At 43.7% G+C, this 22,445-nt stretch overlaps 1 protein-coding gene across 2 annotated transcripts in view; it reads right to left on the reverse strand.

The window, feature by feature from the left end:
• Window positions 1–22,445, reverse strand: part of LOC142291295 (uncharacterized) — a 49,290-nt gene that overhangs the window by 25,593 nt on the left and 1,252 nt on the right. For both annotated transcript variants that reach the window (XM_075335734.1, XM_075335743.1), the window contains exon 2: window positions 8,804–8,880. In XM_075335734.1, coding sequence (XP_075191849.1) covers window positions 8,804–8,880 — 77 coding nt within the window. The remainder of the gene's footprint in view (window positions 1–8,803; window positions 8,881–22,445) is intronic.

The following is a 22,445-nucleotide window of genomic DNA, read 5'->3' on the forward strand; positions in this document are numbered from 1 at the left end:
CGGTCCTAACTAAGGAAGCTCTGAAGCACTCTTCTTAGCTGCCGTGTTTCTGCGAGTCTCTGGATGTTACAGTATTCTTGTCCTCCCTCCAAGGAAGCTCTAAAGCACTCTCCTTGGCTGGTCTTTCTGAGGAAGCTCCAAAAGCACTCTCCTCAGTGACAGTCTTGTTCCAGTTCCCAGACTATTCTGAGGTAAAAACTGTGTTCTCTCACTTTCCTCATGCTGCTCCCACCTTCCTGATGACTCACTGTAGGCTGAGAAAACCTGTTGTTATGGTGATGACCTTTAGCCCAGTTACAGTGGGAAAGCACCTGAGCTGTGTGTTGTGTAAGTGAAAACCAGCGATTAACCTCTTCCTTACCTGTGATGAGTATTGCACCTTAAATCAGATGCAACACCCTGTGACAACGGAGCCTCAGGGTCACCACACATCCAAAATTTTTCACCCAAGTCACACAGTGTAAGGCCAATAGGACCAAATACTAATGAAATGTATGTAAACTTTTAACTTTGCAGAAAGTAGTAAAAATGCATTAAACATTCTCTCATTATTTTAGCATTTGGCAAATACAGTGGAACCTTGGTTAACGAGAACAATCCGTTCTGGGAGTGTGCTTGTTAACCAAGTTACTCGTTCAGGAAAGCAGGAAATCATTGCAATGCAGACAATTTGTTCCACAACTTGTTAAATGTCCCATCCTGGTCCCCTATTGTGCCATTCCACACACGTACAAACACGCATGCGCACACACACACATATTATGCTCACCTTACCTTCCGTTCCATCGCCGGCCTCCTGGAACTTGCAGTTCGCCGGTACAGGATGTGTATCACGTAACCATCGCGACGAGGGAGGAACTTCCGTTGCCAGAGCGCAGGAGCCGCTTGCCTCTGATTGCCGAGCGCTTGCCTTTGAGTAGCGGCTCCCTCGTCGCGATGGTTGCCGATACACATCCTGTACCGGCGAACTGCAAGATCCATGGGGCCGGCGATGGAACGGAAGGTAAGGTGAGCATAATATGTGTACCTTCCGTTCCATCGCCGGCCTCATGGATATTGTAATGAAATCAAATACATCTGACACATGTTATTTCTCACATATGGAGACTCCAGACACAAGAGAAATTCAAGAAAAATGGAGTCATATTCCAAAAATACATATAAATTTTATTAGACATAGTTAATAATTCATACATTAAATGGTCAGGAACAGGGGAAGGGAAAAGGGGGGGAAGAGAATGAAGTGCAAGGGTAGGGCAGCAATCACTACAGATTAAGGTTCATGGCAAGCACTATATCAAATTTTATTGTGGACGACAGCATGCACACAGAATGACAGCGTTTAAGCAAACCGCACGGGGTACAGAACCGCAGCTAATGTGAATCGTGAGCACGGGAGACAATCCAGCAGGAGTGATGTGAGTTAAAGGCCCATGGGTATTATGGTCATGATGCACAGGCAATTGGGAGCACTCACTGTATTATCACATATAATTTAAAGTGCCACATATACATGGTGCTCACAATCATAGTGTGTGCTGCATACCATTATAGGGAAAAGTATTCCCATTCCCTTCAAGGGCTAGCAAGGCTTATAAAGATGTGAAGGGCTACTCCAAATTGCGGGTTAGCTCCCGTCCCAGCGGTGAGGATTCAGCATTACGGTTATAACAGAGCCTGCTGTACAATCAAGACCATGCTGTGGTCCTACATAGAAGAAGATAGAAGGTTAATTGTGCTTACCCATAAATGTCTTAGTGGTGAGAGCTGTCCAGGGGGCCCCGACGCAGCGTTTCACATCGGGCTTCCTCGGGGGGCCATACGTTGATCCTGTGTGTTAGGCTATTTATAGCCAGTTATGCCGGCGGGGCGACTGTCAGAATTTGCGCATGCGCAGCGCAGGCAGACGCCGCGAGCACGTCACTTCCGGCCTCAATGATGCGGTGGGTCCGGGAAATCCCAGGTGACATCAGTAGTCCCGCCCGCATCACTGACAGAGGCCTTCCATGACGCACTCAGGCTGTCAGACCGCGCCGCGCAAGCGCAGGCAGACGCCACGCTAGATGAACACAATGATGGAGGATAAACAACAAATATACAGGCATAAGGGGCATTTTATAAAGATAATTAGCAGACATATCCCACATAGCATTACATTGTCAATGTGAATATAAGATCATATCGTAACAATATGTCAGAGGGAATGTGGCCGTTCACTTCCATTCCATATGCATGATGATTTTGCAGAGAAGGTACCCCAATTACCTATATAAGGCAAACAAGAGTAAAAAGACGCAATTAAAATAAAAATCTAAAAACACACCAATTTAAAACTCAGGACTAGAACTATACATTACTAAAAAGGAGCAAAACTCTGTTGCTCATTCAGGCCATAGGGCTTCAATGTCCCCAGGATATGGATCCAACGGCACTCCCTCTGAGCCAAGATTCGTTTCTTATCACCCCCTCTAGACCCCATCCTAATTTGTTCAATACCACGGACCCTAAAGTCCACGGGATCGCAACTATGATGACTCCAAAAATGTCTCGGGATGGGCTTAAGGAGAGCCAGCTCCTCCGCGATCCGTGCAGCCAGAATGTCCCTTACGTGTTCGCGTACACGAACACGCAGTTCCCTTGAGGTGAGGCCTACATAGATTAGATTGCAGGTACATGTGGCATAATATACCACATATGTACTACTGCATGATACATAATCTAGTATTTTGTATTCCCTATGCCCATCAGCCGACTCAAACACAGTAGACCTCACCATATTCGGGCATGCACGGCAATCGCCATACGGATAAAAGCCAACTCTTCTCCTACCCACCCCCAATGGATTAGTCATCTTTGCCATATAGTGGCTTTTAACCAGATGGTCCTTAAGGTTCATACTTCTCCTTGCTGTCATTAGAGAAGAAGGAGGCAGGGTATTAGCTAGGGTTGGCTCAGTAAGGAGAACGGACCAATGTCTCTGTAGGACCTCTTGTATACGCCCCACTGATGGTTGTAGGTGGACATATAGCGGATTTCTCCGGGGGATGATTTTTTGGGGGCAGGCGTCAGGAGATCATTCCTATTTCTAGATTTTGCCCTAATGTACCCTCTCCTAATGCACCTCCTGCTGTAACCTCTCTCAATAAATCTGTCTTTTAAGTCCTCAGCCTGTTCCTCAAAGAGTTCGCCGGACGAACAAATCCTCCTTGCTCTGAGGAACTGGCCTATAGGAATCGCCCTGACAGTTGATGGTGTGTGAGCAGAGGAGGCATGCAGGAGGGCATTAACAGAGGTCTCCTTTCTATACAAATCGGTGTATACAACACCGTCCGCCTGCACAAGGATCTTGATATCCAAAAACTCAACCTCCCGTTTATCAAATTTGTAGGTAAGTCTGATGTTGGAGCTGTTGCAGTTCAATCCTGTCATAAATTCCTGTAAATCATGAGATGAACCTTTCCAGATGAACAGTACATCATCAATGTACCTGTACCATCCTTGTACCTGGGGAGCGGCATCTGCCCCGCCGAAAATGCCCCTCTCCCATAATCCTAGGAAGAGGTTGGCATACGACGGGGCACATGCCGCTCCCATGGCTGTGCCTTGTGTCTGTAAAAAAACCCTATCTTTAAAAATAAAAAAGTTATGTGTAAGGATGAACCTTAAGAGCTCCAACACCAGACCCACCAGATCCGCATCCAAGTTGTTCATTCTCAAAAAATATTGAGATGCCTCCAAACCATCATCATGTCTGATATTTGTATACAGGCTTTCTACATCAGCCACCACTAGATACATGTCCGATTCCAATATCATGCCGTCAAGACGCTGAAGGACGTCCATGGTGTCTCTGACATAGGAGGGCAGCGTCTCCACTAAGGGATGTAGATAGTATTCAATGAATTTACAGATTGGATCGCACAGCCCTCCTATGCCAGAAACAATTGGACGTCCAGGTGGATTTTGGGGATCTTTAGGAATTTTTGGCAACAAGTAAAATGTTGGAATTACTGGGTTTTTTATCATGAGGCCATCAAATATTTTCTTGGTAAGTATACCATCATTCAAGGCTCGCTCCAAAATCTTCAGTAATATGGATGAAAAATTACCCATAGGGTTATAGGTCAAGGTTGTATAGACCTCCTTATTTCGGAGCTGCCTGAAAACCTCACGCTCATACTTCTCTACCGGCCAGATGACCACATTCCCCCCCTTGTCGGCAGGTTTAAATATAACGTCATCCCAGGATTTCAACTCAGTCAAGGCAAGCCTCTGATCCATAGTAAGATTGTCTTTTTTATTTCTATTATTGATTTTTTTCAGATCATTGGCCACCAACTGAGTGAAAATTTTTAACCTGGGGACAGATGGACAAAGAGGGGAATGTGGTGGATCTCGGAAGGACAGAGCAAGGAAACTTATCGGACACATCAGGGGTGGACTCACTTGCCAGCTCCTCCAGTACCCGGACCGCCTCCCGCTTGGCACGACTGTTGAGGCCCAATTCAGCAATATCCCGTTTAGAGTGTAGTTTTTTAAGGACGATTTTTTGATATTTGATGGCCTCATGATAAAAAACCCTGTAATTCCAACATTTTACTTGTCAAAAATTCATAAAGATCCCCAAAATCCACCTGGACGTCCAATTGTTTCTGGCATAGGAGGGCTGTGCGATCCAATCTGTAAATTCATTGAATACTATCTACATCCCTTAGTGGAGACGCTGCCCTCCTATGTCAGAGACACCATGGACGTCCTTCAGCGTCTTGACGGCATGATATTGGAATCGGACATGTATCTAGTGGTGGCTGATGTAGAAAGCCTGTATACAAATATCAGACATGATGATGGTTTGGAGGCATCTCAATATTTTTTGAGATTAAACAACTTGGATGCGGATCTGGTGGGTCTGGTGTTGGAGCTCTTAAGGTTCATCCTTACACATAACTTTTTTATTTTTAAAGATAGAGTTTTTTTACAGACACAAGGCACAGCCATGGGAGCGGCATGTGCCCCGTCGTATGCCAACCTCTTCCTAGGATTATGGGAGAGGGGCATTTTTCGGTGGGGCAGATGCCACTCCCCAGGTACAAGGATGGTACAGGTACATCGATGATGTACTGTTCATCTGGCAAGGTTCATCTCATGATTTACAGGAATTTATGACAGGATTGAACTGCAACAGCTCCAACATCAGACTTACCTACAAATTTGATAAACGGGAGGTTGAGTTTTTGGATATCAAGATCCTTGTGCAGGCGGACGGTGTTGTATACACCGATTTGTATAGAAAGGAGACCTCTGTTAATGCCCTCCTGCATGCCTCCTCTGCCCACACACCATCAACTGTCAGGGCGATTCCTATAGGCCAGTTCCTCAGAGCAAGGAGGATTTGTTCGTCCGGCGAACTCTTTGAGGAACAGGCTGAGGACTTAAAAGACAGATTTATTGAGAGAGGTTACAGCAGGAGGTGCATTAGGAGAGGGTACATTAGGGCAAAATCTAGAAATAGGAATGATCTCCTGACGCCTGCCCCCAAAAAATCATCCCCCGGAGAAATCCGCTATATATCCACCTACAACCATCAGTGGGGACGTATACAAGAGGTCCTACAGAGACATTGCTCCGTTCTTCTTACTGAGCCAACCCTAGCTAATACCCTGCCTCCTTCTCCTCTAATGACAGCAAGGAGAAGTATGAACCTTAAGGACCATCTGGTTAAAAGCCACTATGTGGTAAAGATGACTAATCCATTGGGGGTGGGTAGGAGAAGAGTTGGCTTTTATCCGTGTGGCGATTGCCGTGCATGCCCGAATATGGTGAGGTCTACTGTGTTTGAGTCGGCTGATGGGCATAGGGAATACAAAATACTAGATTATGTATCATGCAGTAGTACATATGTGGTATATTATGCCACATGTACCTGCAATCTAATCTATGTAGGCCTCACCTCAAGGGAACTGCGTGTTCGTGTACGCGAACATGTAAGGGACATTCTGGCTGCATGGACCGCAGAGGAGCCGGCTCTCCTTAAGCCCATCCCAAGACATTTTTGGAGTCATCATAGTTGCGATCCCGCGGACTTTAGGGTCCGTGGTATTGAACAAATTAGGATGGGGTCTAGAGGGGGTGATAAGAAACGAATCTTGGCTCAGAGGGAGTGCCGTTGGATCCATATCCTGGGGACATTGAAGCCCTATGGCCTGAATGAGCAACAGAGTTTTGCTCCTTTTTTGTAATGTATAGTTCTAGTCCTTAGTTTTAAATTGGTGTGTTTTTAGATTTTTATTTTAATTGTGTCTTTTTACTCTTGTTTGCCTTATATAGGTAATTGGGGTACCTCCTTCTTTGCATAATCATCATGCATATGGAATGTTAATGAACCGCCACATTCCCTCTGACATATTGTTACGATATGATCTTATATTCACATTGACAATGTAATGCTATGTGGGATATGTCTGCTAATTATCTTTATAAAATGCCCCTTATGTCTGTATATTTGTTGTTTACCCTCCATCATTGTGTTCATCTAGCGTGGCGTCTGCCTGCGCGTGCGCGGCGCCGTCTGACAGCCTGAGCGCGTCATGGAAGGCCTCTGTCAGTGATGCGGGCGGGACTACTGACGTCACCTGGGATTTCCCGGACCCACCGCATCATTGAGGCCGGAAGTGACGTGCTCGCGGCGTCTGCCTGCGCTGCGCATGCGCAAATTCTGACAGTCGCCCCGCCGGCATAACTGGCTATAAATAGCCTGACACACAGGATCAATGTATGGCTCCCCCGAGGAAGCCCGATGCGAAACGCTGCGTCGGGGCCCCCTGGACAGCTCTCACCACTAAGACATTTATGGGTAAGCACAATTAACCTTCTATCTTCTTCTATGTAGGACCACAGCATGGTCTTGATTGTACAGCGGGCTCTGTTATAACCGTAATGCTGAATCCTCACCGCTGGGACGGGAGCTAACCCGCAATTTGGAGTAGCCTTTCACATCTTTATAAGCCTTGCTAGCCCTTGAAGGGAATGGGAATACTTTTCCCTATAATGGTATGTAGCACACGCTATGATTGTGAGCACCATGTATATGTGGCACTTTAAATTATATGTGATAATACAGTGAGTGCTCCCAATTGCCTGTGCATCATGACCATAATACCCATGGGCCTTTAACTCACATCACTCCTGCTGGATTGTCTCCCGTGCCCACGATTCACATTAGCTGCGGTTCTGTACCCCGTGCGGTTTGCTTAAACGCTGTCATTCTGTGTGCATGCTGTCGTCCACAATAAAATTTGATATAGTGCTTGCCATGAACCTTAATCTGTAGTGATTGATGCCCTACCCTTGCACTTCATTCTCCTCCCCCCCCCCTTTTCCCTTCCCCTGTTCCTGACCATTTAATGTATGAATTATTAACTATGTCTAATAAAATTTATATGTATTTTTGGAATATGACTCCATTTTTCTTGAATTTCTCATGGATATTGTAGTTGGCCGGTACAGGATGTGTATCAGGTAACCATCGCGACGAGAGAGGAACTTCCGCTGCCAGAGCAAGTTCCTCCCTCGTCGCGATGGTTGCCAATACACATCCTGTACCGGTGAACTACAAGAACAATGAGGCCGGCGATGGAACAGAAGATAAGGTGAAAATAATATGTATGTGTGCGTGCGTGTTTGTTTCTGTGTGTTTGTGCGTGCTTGTGTGTGTGTGTGGGCTGCAAGAGCGGGTCAGAGCGCGGTGGATGTATGAAACCAGAAGTGTGTGCGGTGAGTATTTTGCTCGTTCAGCAAAGCTTGCTCGAAAACTGAGTTACAAATTTACAGCTAGCTTTGCTCGTTAAGTGAAATACTTGCTAACTGGGTTACCCGTTAAGCTAGGTTCCACTGTATAAATGATTTTGGTTCCTAATTTACCTAAAACTGGAAAGGTTTATTCTGTTTTTATGTCCGATAGTGAGAAAAACATGCATTTGTGTCTTTTTAGATAGTGTATGTAAACTTCTGGTTTCAACTGTAGGTATTCTCTCAAGTGCAGATTCTTGTGTTAAATAATACCTTTTATTATGTTTCAGAATTGTACTAATCAGTGACAATTAAAATCCAAGCCCACACCATAGTGCTAATTTCCTATTAATGACAGCCACCTGGTAAATGGTATATGGTATATAATAATCTGTTTCTTGTTGATCCCTAATATTTTCTAAGATATTAAGATATATTTAGTGCACAGTCCTTACTGGTTAATGCTATATTATTTCTAATCCCTCAAACTAACTAACTTCCCCTGCATATACTAACTTCACAATAAGGGAAGCCAAGACCTTGCATTGATGTTGCTTTAGACTAGAAAGAGACACAATCTGAGCAATAGCTATTGGAGTGAAAATGAATATCGATTAATTCAATTCTCACGCAGTTGATTCTTGGCCCATCAATGAGCCACAGGCAAATGGAATTCTGCTTTCAAAGCATAAAATGAACCTGCGCCATGTTATACCAGAATAAAAAATAAGAGCCCATTTATATATTTTGGTCAAGACTAAAATGTATACATTAAAAACATCTTCAAACACTATAGATGGAGAAATAGGATGCAAATGCAGACTTTCATTGACTGTCCCCTATAGTAAATGACATACCATCCAATTAGCCAAAAGTTTATAGGATACTTATTATGTACTTAGTACAGTATATACATAGTATATTTCTTAACTTTTTTTTGTAATGGAGGCAAATAGCTGCTGGGTGTGAAAGTTGATGTGCATCTTTGTATTTGTTATTTCCTGAATACAATTACCTTTTTCTTCTGAAGAGATGGTTTTCTTACAGTTGTAATGGCCTGGTATGTTATGTAGTGTCGTAAACACGAATACCCTAAAAAAGCCATAACAAAAATTCCATAACCATATGTCTTATTACATTATTATATGCTACTAATTGTGCTACTGAAAAATCTGCATAACAGGATCAAATACAGCACACCTGATATCTGCGCCTTTGGGATGCTGGTAATGAGTAGACAGGTAATATTATCCAAATGTTCTGGTTCATGCCAGGGGTGCCATGCTGCCATTAGGTTTCTGCCTCTTAGTTATGCATATTTAATTAACTAAAACTGTAAGAACTTTGACTATTGAAGGTTATGCATGTATGTATTCCAAAACAGGGAAAGAGATAAAAAAGCCTATCTCACTGCTGCCGCACCTGCACCCTATTAGTTCCTGTACAGATTAGTATCCCTAGCTGCACAGCACCCTAATGGTTCCTGCATAGACTAAATTATAACTAGAAGCACAACTGGAAAGTCCTAACCCAGACTTGGCTTCCTGAACGTCCGTCGGGTTGTGTCTTGCATCTCCCGAGGAACCAGAGGTCAGTTTGCAAAGCACTACAAAGATAAGGCAAGCGTGCAGAGATAGACTGGTACCCAAAGTGAGGAAGCATAAAACAAGTGCACATGTGGAAACAGGAGAAATAAATGTAAGCAAGGGTAAGCTGCTACAACCTAACAGCAAACATAACAAAGTGACAGGTAAGACAAGTGAGAAAGCACAGTGCAAATACCAAACTGGTCTCTAAGTGCTTGGTTCTACTTGCATTTTGCATGGACAAGTGCAGTCTGATAAAACATTGGACTGCACTCTCACCAGTGCAAAACTATGGGGCAGTGTCTATCTGCGATTGATTTCTCATGCCATGTTGGCCTGAAAAATTAATTGCAGCATGCTGCGCTTGCTGAGTCTCATCTCACAGCCCCCCATACAAGTCTATGGGAGCATGTGAAACATCACACTGCACTCGCATGTCATCCAACTGCAGTGCGATCTATGCAGAGACAGGCACCGGAGGAGAAAGTGTTCCCTCCCTCTTCTCCGCAGCTGTGATACGATCGCAAGATCGCATCACAGTCGCATGACTCTCGGTTCATGCTCACAGCAGAGGGTCAGTAGCATATTGCTTCTGATGCTCTTGCATCAGAAGCTATGCACAAGTGGAACCGTGCCCTAACATGCATAAACCATTTGAGCGGGGGCTGGAACTCCTTAGCAGAATCCACATAGGAATGATTATAGCCAGCAGAGTAGGCTTAAATCAGGAGAGTATAATGGCCCCACCTGCAATGTGATAAACAGAGACCAGGTGATAATCGCACACCAAAGAAAGAAAAGCAAAGGTAAAAGTAAATACACCATTAGCACTTGGACAGTGACTGATCAGGCTGTGGGTCAGCAAGAAAGGAAACTGACCATGCAGCACAATGTCACCGGATTGAGTCCCATGGTATTTAGGAAAACAATACAATGGAAAACATGATTTCTCAATCTAATAATAATAATTTTATTTTCATAACGCGAATATATTGTACTTTACAATTAAGCAGGGACATGTACAGACAATAAAAACAAAGTAACATCTATAGAGTTCAACAGTTATAGGAGGAGTGATGGCCTTGCTAGCAAGCTTACTCTAGAAGGAAATAGGAGGGACACATTAGGTAGGAAGTGCTTGTTATGTATGGTCCAGCCAGTATTATAATAAGGGTTTTCATATAAAGCTGTATGATCCAGTCATCAGCCAGTATCTAAGTACAGTTTTTGTGTGCTATCGGATGCATGGAGAATGTGGAGACATAAATAGGAGGGAGCAGATTATAATTATCATTTAGAAGGAGGGAACAGGGGAGAGTTAGGTAAGCAAGATAAGGTAATAGGCCTGTATTAAGAGATGAATTTTTAAAGCACGCTTAAAAACATGGGGGCTAGATATTATTGGGATCATTTGGGGGTAGTGCATTCCAAAACACAAGCAGTATGAGAAAAGTCTTGGAGACAGAGGTGCGAGTTTTGGATTATGGAAGATGTCGTTGCATGTGACACGTATGAGCGACCGCTAACGATGTAAAATACTCACCAAATTGTTGATTGTTGACATGTCATCCATATTTACCATGTGTTGTGATACGCCCTATTATGTCCAGTGCCTGGTTGGATTACATGGTTGCCGGGGTTACGCGTCTCCGGTGCCATGTGTTCCTTCCTGACTTGGTTGGAGGGCGGGACATCCGGGTAATGTGAGATCCTTCCTGCTTCATTTTTCACTAGATGTGTCACTGTTTATATATTTGTTTTCACCATCAATAGTGCACTGCGTCACTAGCGGTACCGCATCATATTGGGATAGTTGTTAAACACCTATGTGTTTGCTTATCTTAGTGACCATTATGTGATCCATGTCTTAAGTCTCCGCCCACTGATTTACTGATGCCCTATCACCTGCTTGATGGGCGGCACTGTTTTGTTGCATCATACATCCCACGGCTGTGGGACTGCTACACCTGATGGTGATGATAATTAAATGAGAGGCTACTTATACCCACTGGGTTTATACTGCCATTAGGGTCTTCCTCCTTGAGAAAGCAACAGTACCGCCGTGAAACGCGCATTGGTGGTGATCCTAATTCTTCTGGGTATGTGCACATAGGCATTATTATACTTCAGGGCTCCCTGTTTACATCACTTGAATTACAGGTCTTTTTAGGAGATAATTTTTAACCTGCATTTGAGTATATATTTTTTATCATGAATCCTGGCAGATTAAGTGCATTGGCACCTTACTATTGAGATTAACGTTATGATTTTATCTAGGTTTCCCCTGTTACTACGGGGTATACTCCAGGTTATTTTTGGTTAAACCCCTGTACTTGTACTTTGGACTTGGGCCCCTGATCTACTCTATCCAATTGGTCTTTACCTGTGAATGAGGTCAAACTCCCTTTGCATGATTTTCACCTTTTTTTGATTCTGATCCTTGATTTCAGGGGTCCGAGTCTTTCAATTTATACCTCACGCATGAGGCAACGGGTTATGTTTTACATATACCTAGTGACATTGTGGTTACCCCTGTTATTGCCATTACGTGTAGACATTTCCACTTTGTTGAGAATATCTCTTTTCTTACACAGCTGAAACCCCTTTAGCCCCATGGTTGTCAGTAATTTTACTGAATCATGCAATGGAGTTTGGTCCATGTCATATTAGTCTCCTGCATCTCCACATATTGTCTCCTTATTTAGGTGTATTCACCTCCTTTATGGTTATTTGAGACAGACAGGTACTTCTTACATCTACCAATTGAATTTAACCCTTGCACCCCCTGTGATGTTTTCATATTCCGGTAGCAATTTTAAGTGTTTTTGTGCTGTCTTTTGTGTGTGATCTTCATCAATAAAAATCTTACATTTGCATATATACTCGCTTTCCTCCTTTGTTCTGATTGACTCCGAGTAGTGCAGACACACTGTTGGTATATTTATGCTGACAGCGTGTCCACCCGATGGCTCATGTGTTGGTAATATTTCTCACAGTAAGGAGGGGACAGTGTTTTGAGGTGTGATGAGCGCACAGGATAGAAACTGGGTAGTATAGATGGAACACAATGTGAGATGCTAGTGTGAAGTGGAGATCCAGGATAGCAAGGAAAGGGCACTATGGAGGGCATATACCATAAAAGGGACAGTATTAGGATCATATTTTGTTAAGGGAGCACAGTGAGAGCAATTACTTATTCAGGTGCACAGAGAAGAACAGATGGTTTTACAGTCATATGAAAAAGTTTGGGCACCCCTATTAATGTTAACCTTTTTTCTTTATAACAATTTGGGTTTTTGCAACAGCTATTTCAGTTTCATATATCTAATAACTGATGGACTCAGTAATATTTCTGGATTGAAATGAGGTTTATTGTACTAACAGAAAATGTGCAATCCGCATTTAAACAAAATTTGACCGGTGCAAAAGTATGGGCACCTCAACATAAAAGTGACATTAATAGTTTGTAGATCCTCCTTTTGCAAAAATAACAGCCTCTAGTCGCTTTCTGTAGCTTTTAATGAGTTCCTCGATGAAGGTATATTTGACCATTCCTGTTTACAAAACAATTCCAGTTCAGTTAAGTTTGATGGTCGCCGAGCACGGACAGCACGCTTCAAATCATCCCACAGATTTTCAATGATATTCAGGTCTGGGGACTGGGATGGCCATTCCAGAACATTGGAATTGTTCCTCTACATGAATGCCTGAGTAGATTTGGAGCGGTGTTTTGGATCATTGTCTTGCTGAAATATCTATCCCCTGCGTAACTTCAACTTCGTCACTGATTCTTGCACATTATTGTCAAGAATCTGCTGATGCTTGAGTTGAATCCATACGACCCTCAACTTTAACAAGATTCCCGGTGCCGGCATTGGCCACACAGCCCCAAAGCATGATGGAACCTCCACCAAATTTTACTGTGGGTAGCAAGTGCTTTTCTTGGAATGCCGTGTTTTTTTGCCTCCATGCATAACGCATTTTTGTATGACCAAACAACTCAATCTTTGTTTCATCAGTCCACAGGACCGTCTTCCAAAATGTAACTGGCTTGTCCAAATGTGCTTTTGCATACCTCAAGCGACTCTGTTTGTGGCATGCTTGCAGAAACGGCTTCTTTCGCATCACTCTCCCATACAGCTTCTCCTTGTGCAAAGTGCACTGTATTGTTGACCGATGCACATTAACACCATCTGCAGCAAGATGATGCTGCAGGTCTTTGGATGTGGTCTGTGGATTGTCCTTGACTGTTCTCACCATTCTTCTTCTCTGCCTTTCTGATATTTTTCTTGGCCTGCCACTTCTGGGCTTAACAAGAACTGTACCTGTGTTCTTCCATTTCCTTACTATGTTCCTCACAGTGGAAACTGACAGTTTAAATCTCGGAGACAGCTTTTTGTATCCTTCCCCTGAACAACTATGTTGAATAATCTTTGTTTTCAGATCATTTGAGAGTTGTTTTGAGGAGCCCATGATGCCACTCTTCATAGGAGATTCAAATAGGAGAACAACTTGCAAGTGGCCACCTTAAATACCTTTTCTCATGATTGGATACACCTGCCTATGAAGTTCAAAGCTCAATGAGGTTACAAAACCAATTTAGTACTTTAGTAAGTCAGTAAAAAGTAGTTAGGAGTGTTCAAATCAAGAAATTGATAAGGGTGCCCATACTTTTGCACCGGTCAAATTTTGTTTAAATGCGGATTGCACATTTTCTGTTAGTACAATAAACCTCATTTCAGTGCAGAAATATTGCTCAGTCCATCAGTTATTAGATATATGAAACTGAAATAGCTGTTGCAAAAAACCAAATTGTTCTAAAGAAAAAAGTTTAACATTAATAGGGGTGCCCAAACTTTTTCATATGGCTGTATTCAGGAGCATTATAGTAAAGCTGCTATTTTTAGGAGCTCCAGGGTCCCTCTTATTTTGAAACACAGCCAAGATAAGCACATGGCTGGGGGCTACAGCCTGTAGCCGTTTGCTTTATCTGCACTGGGTACAGGGCCGGACTGGGACTAAAATTCAGCCCTGGCATTTGGGGGTGCACAGGCCCACTTGTCGTGTGGTGAATGTGTAATATCTTTGTGCACTTGTAGGTTGTGTAACACGACCATATAACATACAGTCACAGCTGTGGCCAGCTTACAGTCCATTTATTGCTTTATTTGCTGCTATTTTCCCTACAGAGCTCATAGATAATAAAGAGGATGCTGCCCTCCATAGTGCTGTGGCCTCTTCATATTACTGATGGGCAGGGATACAAAATCAGATTTTTTTCCACCAATTTCTGAGATCCATAACTTTTGCTTTTTTTGGAAAGGGGGAATGGAAGGCAGCTGTAGTTTTGACTGGTGATAATTTTGTGTGCGTACCACTTAGGGAATGCGCAATGACATTTTTGGGGGCAGATCCCACCATGGAAACCACTATGAAAAATACTGGAATGACCATCTGCATCTATTGCTGTGCACAGGTTCAGGCCTTTGAGCATCTTTTAACCACTTCAGGTTTCTAAAACCACCAAGCAGTTATAAGGAGTGATCGCTCCATTCTTCTGGTGTTTGCAACTCGGAAGACGCTCTGTACTTTACAATGCAGATAAATGGGAAGGCTCAAAAGATGCGATGCTCGGACATCTTTTTTGTTGCGTTTTACCATTGCTTTTAGAAGCGCAGTAAAAAATGTGACAAAAACAATAAGAAAACACTAAAAAAAAAACAAAGATGGTCAAAAAACAGAAAAAATGCCTAGGAAACTACTGTAAAACTACACAGGAGATGGGTCAGGAAAATATCACATTGGTTTCAGCATATTCTGCTTGAGTTGAAATACCCTGTGTGCACATTCCCTTAAAGCGTTTTTCCGGTTATGGAAATCCATTCCCTGGATTGTTTGTTTGAAAACAAACTGCTTTATTGTCTCTCCCCAGGTCTGCTATTGTCTGCAACACTGATGTCACGTCACAATGACGGCACTGCAACCAATCAATTATAGACAGCAGACACAACAGCAGGTTATATTTTTATAACACAAAGGAAGCATCAGACATCAAGAGGATGTGAGCAGTTAGTATCATGTTAGGGGTACTTACATGCATACATCACTAGAACCACCATGAGTACATTAATGCATCCCTGAAATAAAGTTTGTAAGGATTTAATGAGGATTTGGTGAGATTATGCTCAGTTTCTGCTCAAAAAATCAATATGAACATACGCTAATTTACACTGTTTTTGGATAAGAATCTTGCCAAATTCGCCTCATAATCTCAAAACAAAGTTTTGAAGATTTTTACATTTTAACTTAGCCATAAAGCTTGTTTTGGATTGTTAAATGGGTACAAGATCAGATCCACTGTCATTACATAAATGCAGCACCAGAACCACCATCCGTACGTAAATTCAGCACCAGAATCAGCGTCAGTACATGAATGCAGCTCAAGAACCACCTTCAGTACATAAATGCAGTGCAAGAACCATCAGCACATCAATGCAGCACCAGAAGCAAGCTCAGCACATGAATGCACAGCCAGAACCACCCTCAGCACATGAATGCACAGCCAAAATCACCTTCAGCACATGAATACAAAGCCAGAACCAGGGTGAGCACATGAATACAAAGCTAGAACTAAGGTCAGCACATGAATGCAACGCCGCAACCACCGTTAGCACATGAATGCAAAGCCAGAACCAAGGTCAGCACATGAATGTAGCGCCAGAACCACCGTCAGCACATGAATGCAGAGCCAGAATTACCATCAGTACATGAATAAATAACCAAGCTTAGCCCCATGTACAATTGTATTGTACAAACCTACAATTCCCAGGTTGTCCTGAAAAATGGTAAGGAGATGCTGGGAGTTGGGAGTTATCAGGCATCATCAGACTGCGGAGCATACGGGAACCACAGTATTGATGAGATTCAGTCAGTATCAAAGTTATTTACATGCAGGTACCTTATAGGTGATGTCATCTCAATTCAGAGTTGTTCCCATGCCTTGTGTCTCCATGTAGTAAAGATGCCATGATGAGATGTCGCGCACAGTGCTCGTGTGTCCAGATTTCCCTTTTCTCCACCTTCTGCAACAGTTTCCAACATGGCACCGCTCTTAAAAATAAAAGTATCATTATACTGCCCCATAAATGTCTCCTATTCTGCACTCCTGAAAAAATAATTGCAGTGCTTCCTTCACAAAATATCCCCTCCACAAACTGAACCTCTCCATCATATTCCCCCACAGACTGCCCCTCTCCATCATATTTCCTCCACGCTGCCCCTTTCCATTATATTACCCCCAGGCTGTCCCTCTCCATCATATTCCCCCACAGGCTGCCCCTCTCCATCATATTCCCCCAGAGGCTGCCCCTATCCATCATATACCCCCACAGGCCGCCCCTCTCCATCATATGCTCCCACAGGCCACCTCTATCCATCATATGCCCCAACAGGCTGCCCCTATCCATCATGTTCCCCCACAGGCTGCCCCTCTCCATCATATTCCCCCCAGACTGCTCCTCTTCCATCATATTCCACCCAGGCTGTCCCTCTCCATTATATTCCCCCACAGGCTGCCCCTATCCATCAAATTCCCCCACAGGCTGCCCCTATCTATCATATGCCCCCACAGGCTGCCCCTATCCATCATATGCCCCCACAGGCTGCCCCTATCCATCATATGCCCCCACAGGCTGCCCCTATCCATCATATTCCCCCACAGGCTGCCCCTCTCCATCATATTCCCCCACAGGCTGCCCCTCTCCATATTTCCCCCATGCTGCCCCTCTCCATCATATTTCCCCATGCTGCCCCTCTCCATCATATTCCCCCCAGGCTGCCCCTCTCCATCATATCCCCCCCCACGGTTGCCCCTCTCCATAATATCCCTGCTTCACACACACACACACACACACATACACACACACACAGTTCCTCTCCAAAATATTTCTCCACACATTGCCCATCCGTATAAAGTACTCCGTCCACTTTCTTTTTCAAAGCTGTGCCCCCTTTCACCCATCTTGTCCATTAATCGTCTCCCCTCCCCACTTGTCCACATTGATAACACTTTTCATCTTCGGCTCCGTGGAGCGCTTACCGGTACCCGACGTGTGTCTGCGCGCCATGTGATGACGTCAGCAATGCACTGTCATCATGACGCTGCCACACTTCAGGGCCCAGTCACCGTGCTGCACTGATCAAGGAAGCAGTTAGCAGCGTAGGACGCCCACATCTCGCGGGCCGGATAGAGGCTGGATCTACGTCCACTATCTAATCAGCAGGAGCAGGGGGCGGCATGGAGCACGCCACCCCCTGCTCCTGCTGATTTTAGCTGTGCAGTGCAGCATGATCGTGCAGCTCAAATGCTGCCTGCCGTGCATGCTGCAGAGGAGTGGCCGTAGAGCGGCCCACTACAGGGACCGGCCCATCTGGCATTTGCCAGACTTGCTCTATGGCCAATCTGGGCCTGACTGGGTATCACAATATGGGGAGACCTTACACCATTTTATTTATTTATTTTTACATGACTATAGGGACGCAAACAGTGTGTGTGATTCCAACCAATCACAGACACTGCCACACGGTGGGGACGTGGTCTGACTACACTCAATTACAGACACTTGGACTGAGGGATGGGCTGGGGAAGCAGTGAATATGTATGAGAGCTAATGATCGGACCCAGAAGTAGTTTACAGAAGTGGGGAAGGTCAATAAGTATAACTGTCCTGTTTTATTCCTTATTTTCTTTCTTTTTCCTTTATGTTTTTAATTTCTATCATTATCCGGTGGCCTAACCTGAACAAGTTCATGTTCGGGGTATGTGCACGGACACTAGGTGTCCAGTATGGACTCTGAACTGTATAGTTCGGGTTCGCCCATCACTACTTCTGTTATAATGGCAAAATAATATTTGATGACCTATTGGGGGACATGTACTAATGAAAGGAACGGCTCTTGTTCCCACCAACCAAATCAGCAGTTCTGATTAAAATCCAATAATTAGGCTTTGTTATATATCAAATTAAATTCTGAACTATGACATAGAGAAATATAAATACTATTTGGGGATTTCCTTAAGTAAAAATTATTTTATTCGTATTTTGACATTACTAATTAAAAAATAAAAAGTATACCTGTAAAATATAAAGCCCAAATTACATTATTACTTTTATATCCTACAATGACAAAAAGTTTAGAGATATGTACCCACGATAATGTAGTAAAAAATCAATGGTTATTAACTAAGTCCTGATGAGAAAAGGGGTTACATAATGAGAATAAAATCCTATAGACATCTATGAGGGCAACATTTTTTTTTTATTTAAATGCATTGTATTTCGGGCTAAAAATAATTTTTGCAATTCAGTTTCATTAAAAATTTGGCAACATTTGCTTTCCATAGTCTCGTTGTTGTACGATCCATTGCTGGCTGCAGAATGAGTTAACTAAGAATTTGTCAGTCAGCTCATTTTGAATGAGCATTTCTTTTATCTCTCTTTTTCTGAGCTACTCTGTGCTAATTTATATTCATAATAACAAGTTCACTGACAGATTCTTAGTTAATCTCATTCAGTGTGCAAGGAAGCAAACAGCCTTAACCCCTTCATGACCGGGCGATTCTCTGTTTTTTTTTGTTTTTGTTTTTCTTGCTCCCCTTCTTCCGAGAGCTGTTACTTTTTTATTTTTCTGTCAATCTTGCAATATGAGAGCTTATTTTTTGAAAGATGCGTTCTACTTTTAAATTAAACCATAAGTTTTACCATATAGTGTACTGGAAAACGGCAAAAAAAATTCCAAGTTGCAAAACATTGCAAAAAAAGTGCGATTGCACGATTGTTTTTGGGATATTTTATTCACCATGTTAACTATATGGTAAAACTGATGTGTCAGTGTGACGTCTCAGGTCGGTACGAGTTTGTAGATACCAAGTATATATAAGTTTATTTTTATCTATGGGGGTAAAAAATAATTCAAAAATTTGTACCAAAAAGTGGCACACTTTTTGCCCCATTTTCCGTGACCTGTAGCGTTCTCATTTTTTGGGTTATGGGGCTCAGTGATTGCTTATTTTTTTGCATCTCGAACTGACATTTTTAATGGTACAATTTATGCGCACATGCTACGTTTTGATCTCCTATTATTGCATTTTGCTTAAAATTTGCAATGACAAAAAATGCAATTTTGGCATTTGGAATTTGTTTGCTGGTACGCCGTTTACTGACCAGGTTAATTGATTTTATATTTTTTTAGATTGGGCATTTCTTAACTTGGCCATACAAAATGTGTGTATATTTTTTATTTTTTTTTTCAGTGGGGCAAATGGGGGTGATTTGAACTTTTAGGATTTTTAAAAATGTTTTAAAACTTTTTTTCACTTGTTTTTATTTTAATGTACCCTCTAGGGGACTATATGGATCACCAGTCTGCTCGCTTGTTCATTTCTGTTGATCAGAGCTGCACAGCTCTGATCTGTAGAAATGTTGCGTTCCTGTTAGAGCTACTGCTCTGTTGACTTTAAGGCTGGAAACACATCTATGCGAATAAAATCGGTCCGACTGGGCTGAAAAAAACCCGGCTGATTTTAGTTCACGTTAGGTCCGAGTGCAACGCAAGTGCGATGCTTTTTCTGAATAAATTAATCATTTTACTAGCGTGTGTAATGCGTGTGTAATGCATATTTTTTACTATGTCATCTGCTATTTAGCTCTGCTACATGGCCGCTGACAGCAGACACAGACAGCCATGTAGCAGAGCTGAATGGCAGATGACAGCAGACACAGACAGAGCCGCACGATAAAAAAAGAATGAACTGGAGTGAACTTCACCCGACTTCATTGTCATGCTGCGGCTCTGTCTGTGCCGCGTCCTGATTAGCGGTCACCTGTGAAGGGCTCACCGGTGACCGCTAATCCCCTGAGTGACTGAAGTTAGCAGCCCTCTCTCATACTCACCGATCCCCGATCCCCGGCGCGGCGCTGCACGGCATTCACACTGCTGCGGCGGCTTTTACTATTTTGAAAAAGCCGGCCGCTCATTAAACAATCTCGTATTCCCTGCTTTCCCCGCCCACCGGCACCTATGATTGGTTGCAGTGAGACACGCCCCCACGCTGAGTGACAGGTGACCACCAAATCACCAAATCACAGCAGCCGCTGGGCGTGTCTATACTGTGCAATGAAATAAATAATTAAATAATTAAAAAAAAACGGCGTGCGGTCCCCCCCAATTTTAATACCAGCCAGATAAAGCCATACGGCTGAAGGCTGGTATTCTCAGGATGGGGAGCTCCACGTTATGGGGAGCCCCCAAGCCTAACAATATCAGTCAGCAGCCGCCCAGAATTGCCGCATACATTAGATGCGACAGTTCTGGGACTGTACCCGGCTCTTCCTGATTTACCCTGGTGCGTTGGCAAATCGGGGTAATAAGGAGTTAATGGCAGCCCATAGCTGCCACTATATCCTAGATTAATCATGTCAGGTGACTCCCCGGAATACCTTCCATGATTTAGAAATAAAAAATACTAACAAATTCCCTGGTTCACCAATTTAATAAGCCCCAAAAAGCCCTCCATGTCCGGCGTAATCCAGGATGCCGGACATGCCGGTGGCCGCGGGTAACCTCAGTGACAGCTCAGCTGATCGCGCTATTCCCTTTATTAGCTGCGTGGAGCTGACAGGAGCAGCGGTGTCTTCTGCAGCTCCGGTCACCTTCAAGCAGCAGAGCTGGATGCGACGCTGGAGGTCTGTGGATTACCCCGGACATGGAGGGCTTTTTGGAGCTTATTAAATTGGTGATGATGAGGGAATTTGTTAGTGTTTTTTATTTCTAATAAATGATTTTTTCGGGTGTGTGTGTTTATTTACTGTAACTTACAGATTAATCATGGAAGGTATCTCGGGGAGACGCCTGACATGATTAATCTAGGATTTAGTTGCAGCTAGGGGCTGCCATTAACTCCTTATTACCCCGATTTGCCAACGCACCAGGGCAAATCGGGAAGAGCAAGGTACAGTCCCAGAACTTTCGCATCTAATGTATGCGGCAATTCTGGGCGGCTGCTGACTGATATTGTTAGGCTGGGGGGCTCCCCATAACGTGGAGCTCCCCATCCTGAGAATACCAGCCTTCAGCCGTATGGCTTTATCTGGCTGGTATTAAAATTGGGGGGGACCGCACGCCGTTTTTTTTAATTATTTAATTATTTATTTCACTGCACAGTATAGACACGCCCAGCGGCTGCTGTGATAGGGTGCAGTGAGACACCTGTCACTCAGCGTGGGGGCGTGTCTCACTGCAACCAATCATAGGCGCCTGTGGGCGGGGAAAGCAGGGAATATGAGATTGTTTAATGAGCGGCCGGCTTTTTCAAAATAGTAAAAGCCGCCGCAGCAGTGTGAATGCCGTGCCGCGCCGGGGATCGGGGAACGGTGAGTATGAGAGAGGAGGGGAAAATGACCGACAGACTGTAAGAGAGGGACAGAGATAGTGACGGATCAACAGAGAGAGAATAGAGACTGAGAGGGAGAGACCGATTGACAGAGAATAGTGATTGACAGACATTGTGAGACATCGCTCGTTTCCAGTGTTTTAGGAAACATGCGAGAAATGTATTTAGAAAATCGGATGTCACTAGGATGGTGTGACTGCCTTCCCGTGACATCCGATTATTTACACGCTCCCATAGACTTGCATTGGAGAGACTCGCAGTAGAAACTCGCAAAAAAGCAGCATGCTGCGATTTTTTTCTCAGTCCGATTCGGACTGAGAAAAAAATCGCAAGTGCGAGCTGAATCATTCACTAACATGTGTCCGATTCCAATGCGAGATTTTCTCGCATTGCTCTACTGCGAGAAACTCGCAAGTGAGAAGCAGCCCTTACAGGAACTACATCATGATAGCGACAGGACCCTGCTACTATCATGGCAACCATCGGCACCCTGTGATTGCGTCACAGGGCCTCCGATTGTGGCGGGGAAAGGCATATTCCCTGGCGTGACCATTTAAATTTCACTGTCACAGTGCGATCTAAGTGGTTAACAGGCATGGGTGTATTGCGCACATATCTGC

The sequence above is a fragment of the Anomaloglossus baeobatrachus genome, chromosome 1 (genome assembly GCF_048569485.1).
Source record: "Anomaloglossus baeobatrachus isolate aAnoBae1 chromosome 1, aAnoBae1.hap1, whole genome shotgun sequence".
Lineage (NCBI taxonomy): Eukaryota > Metazoa > Chordata > Amphibia > Anura > Aromobatidae > Anomaloglossus > Anomaloglossus baeobatrachus.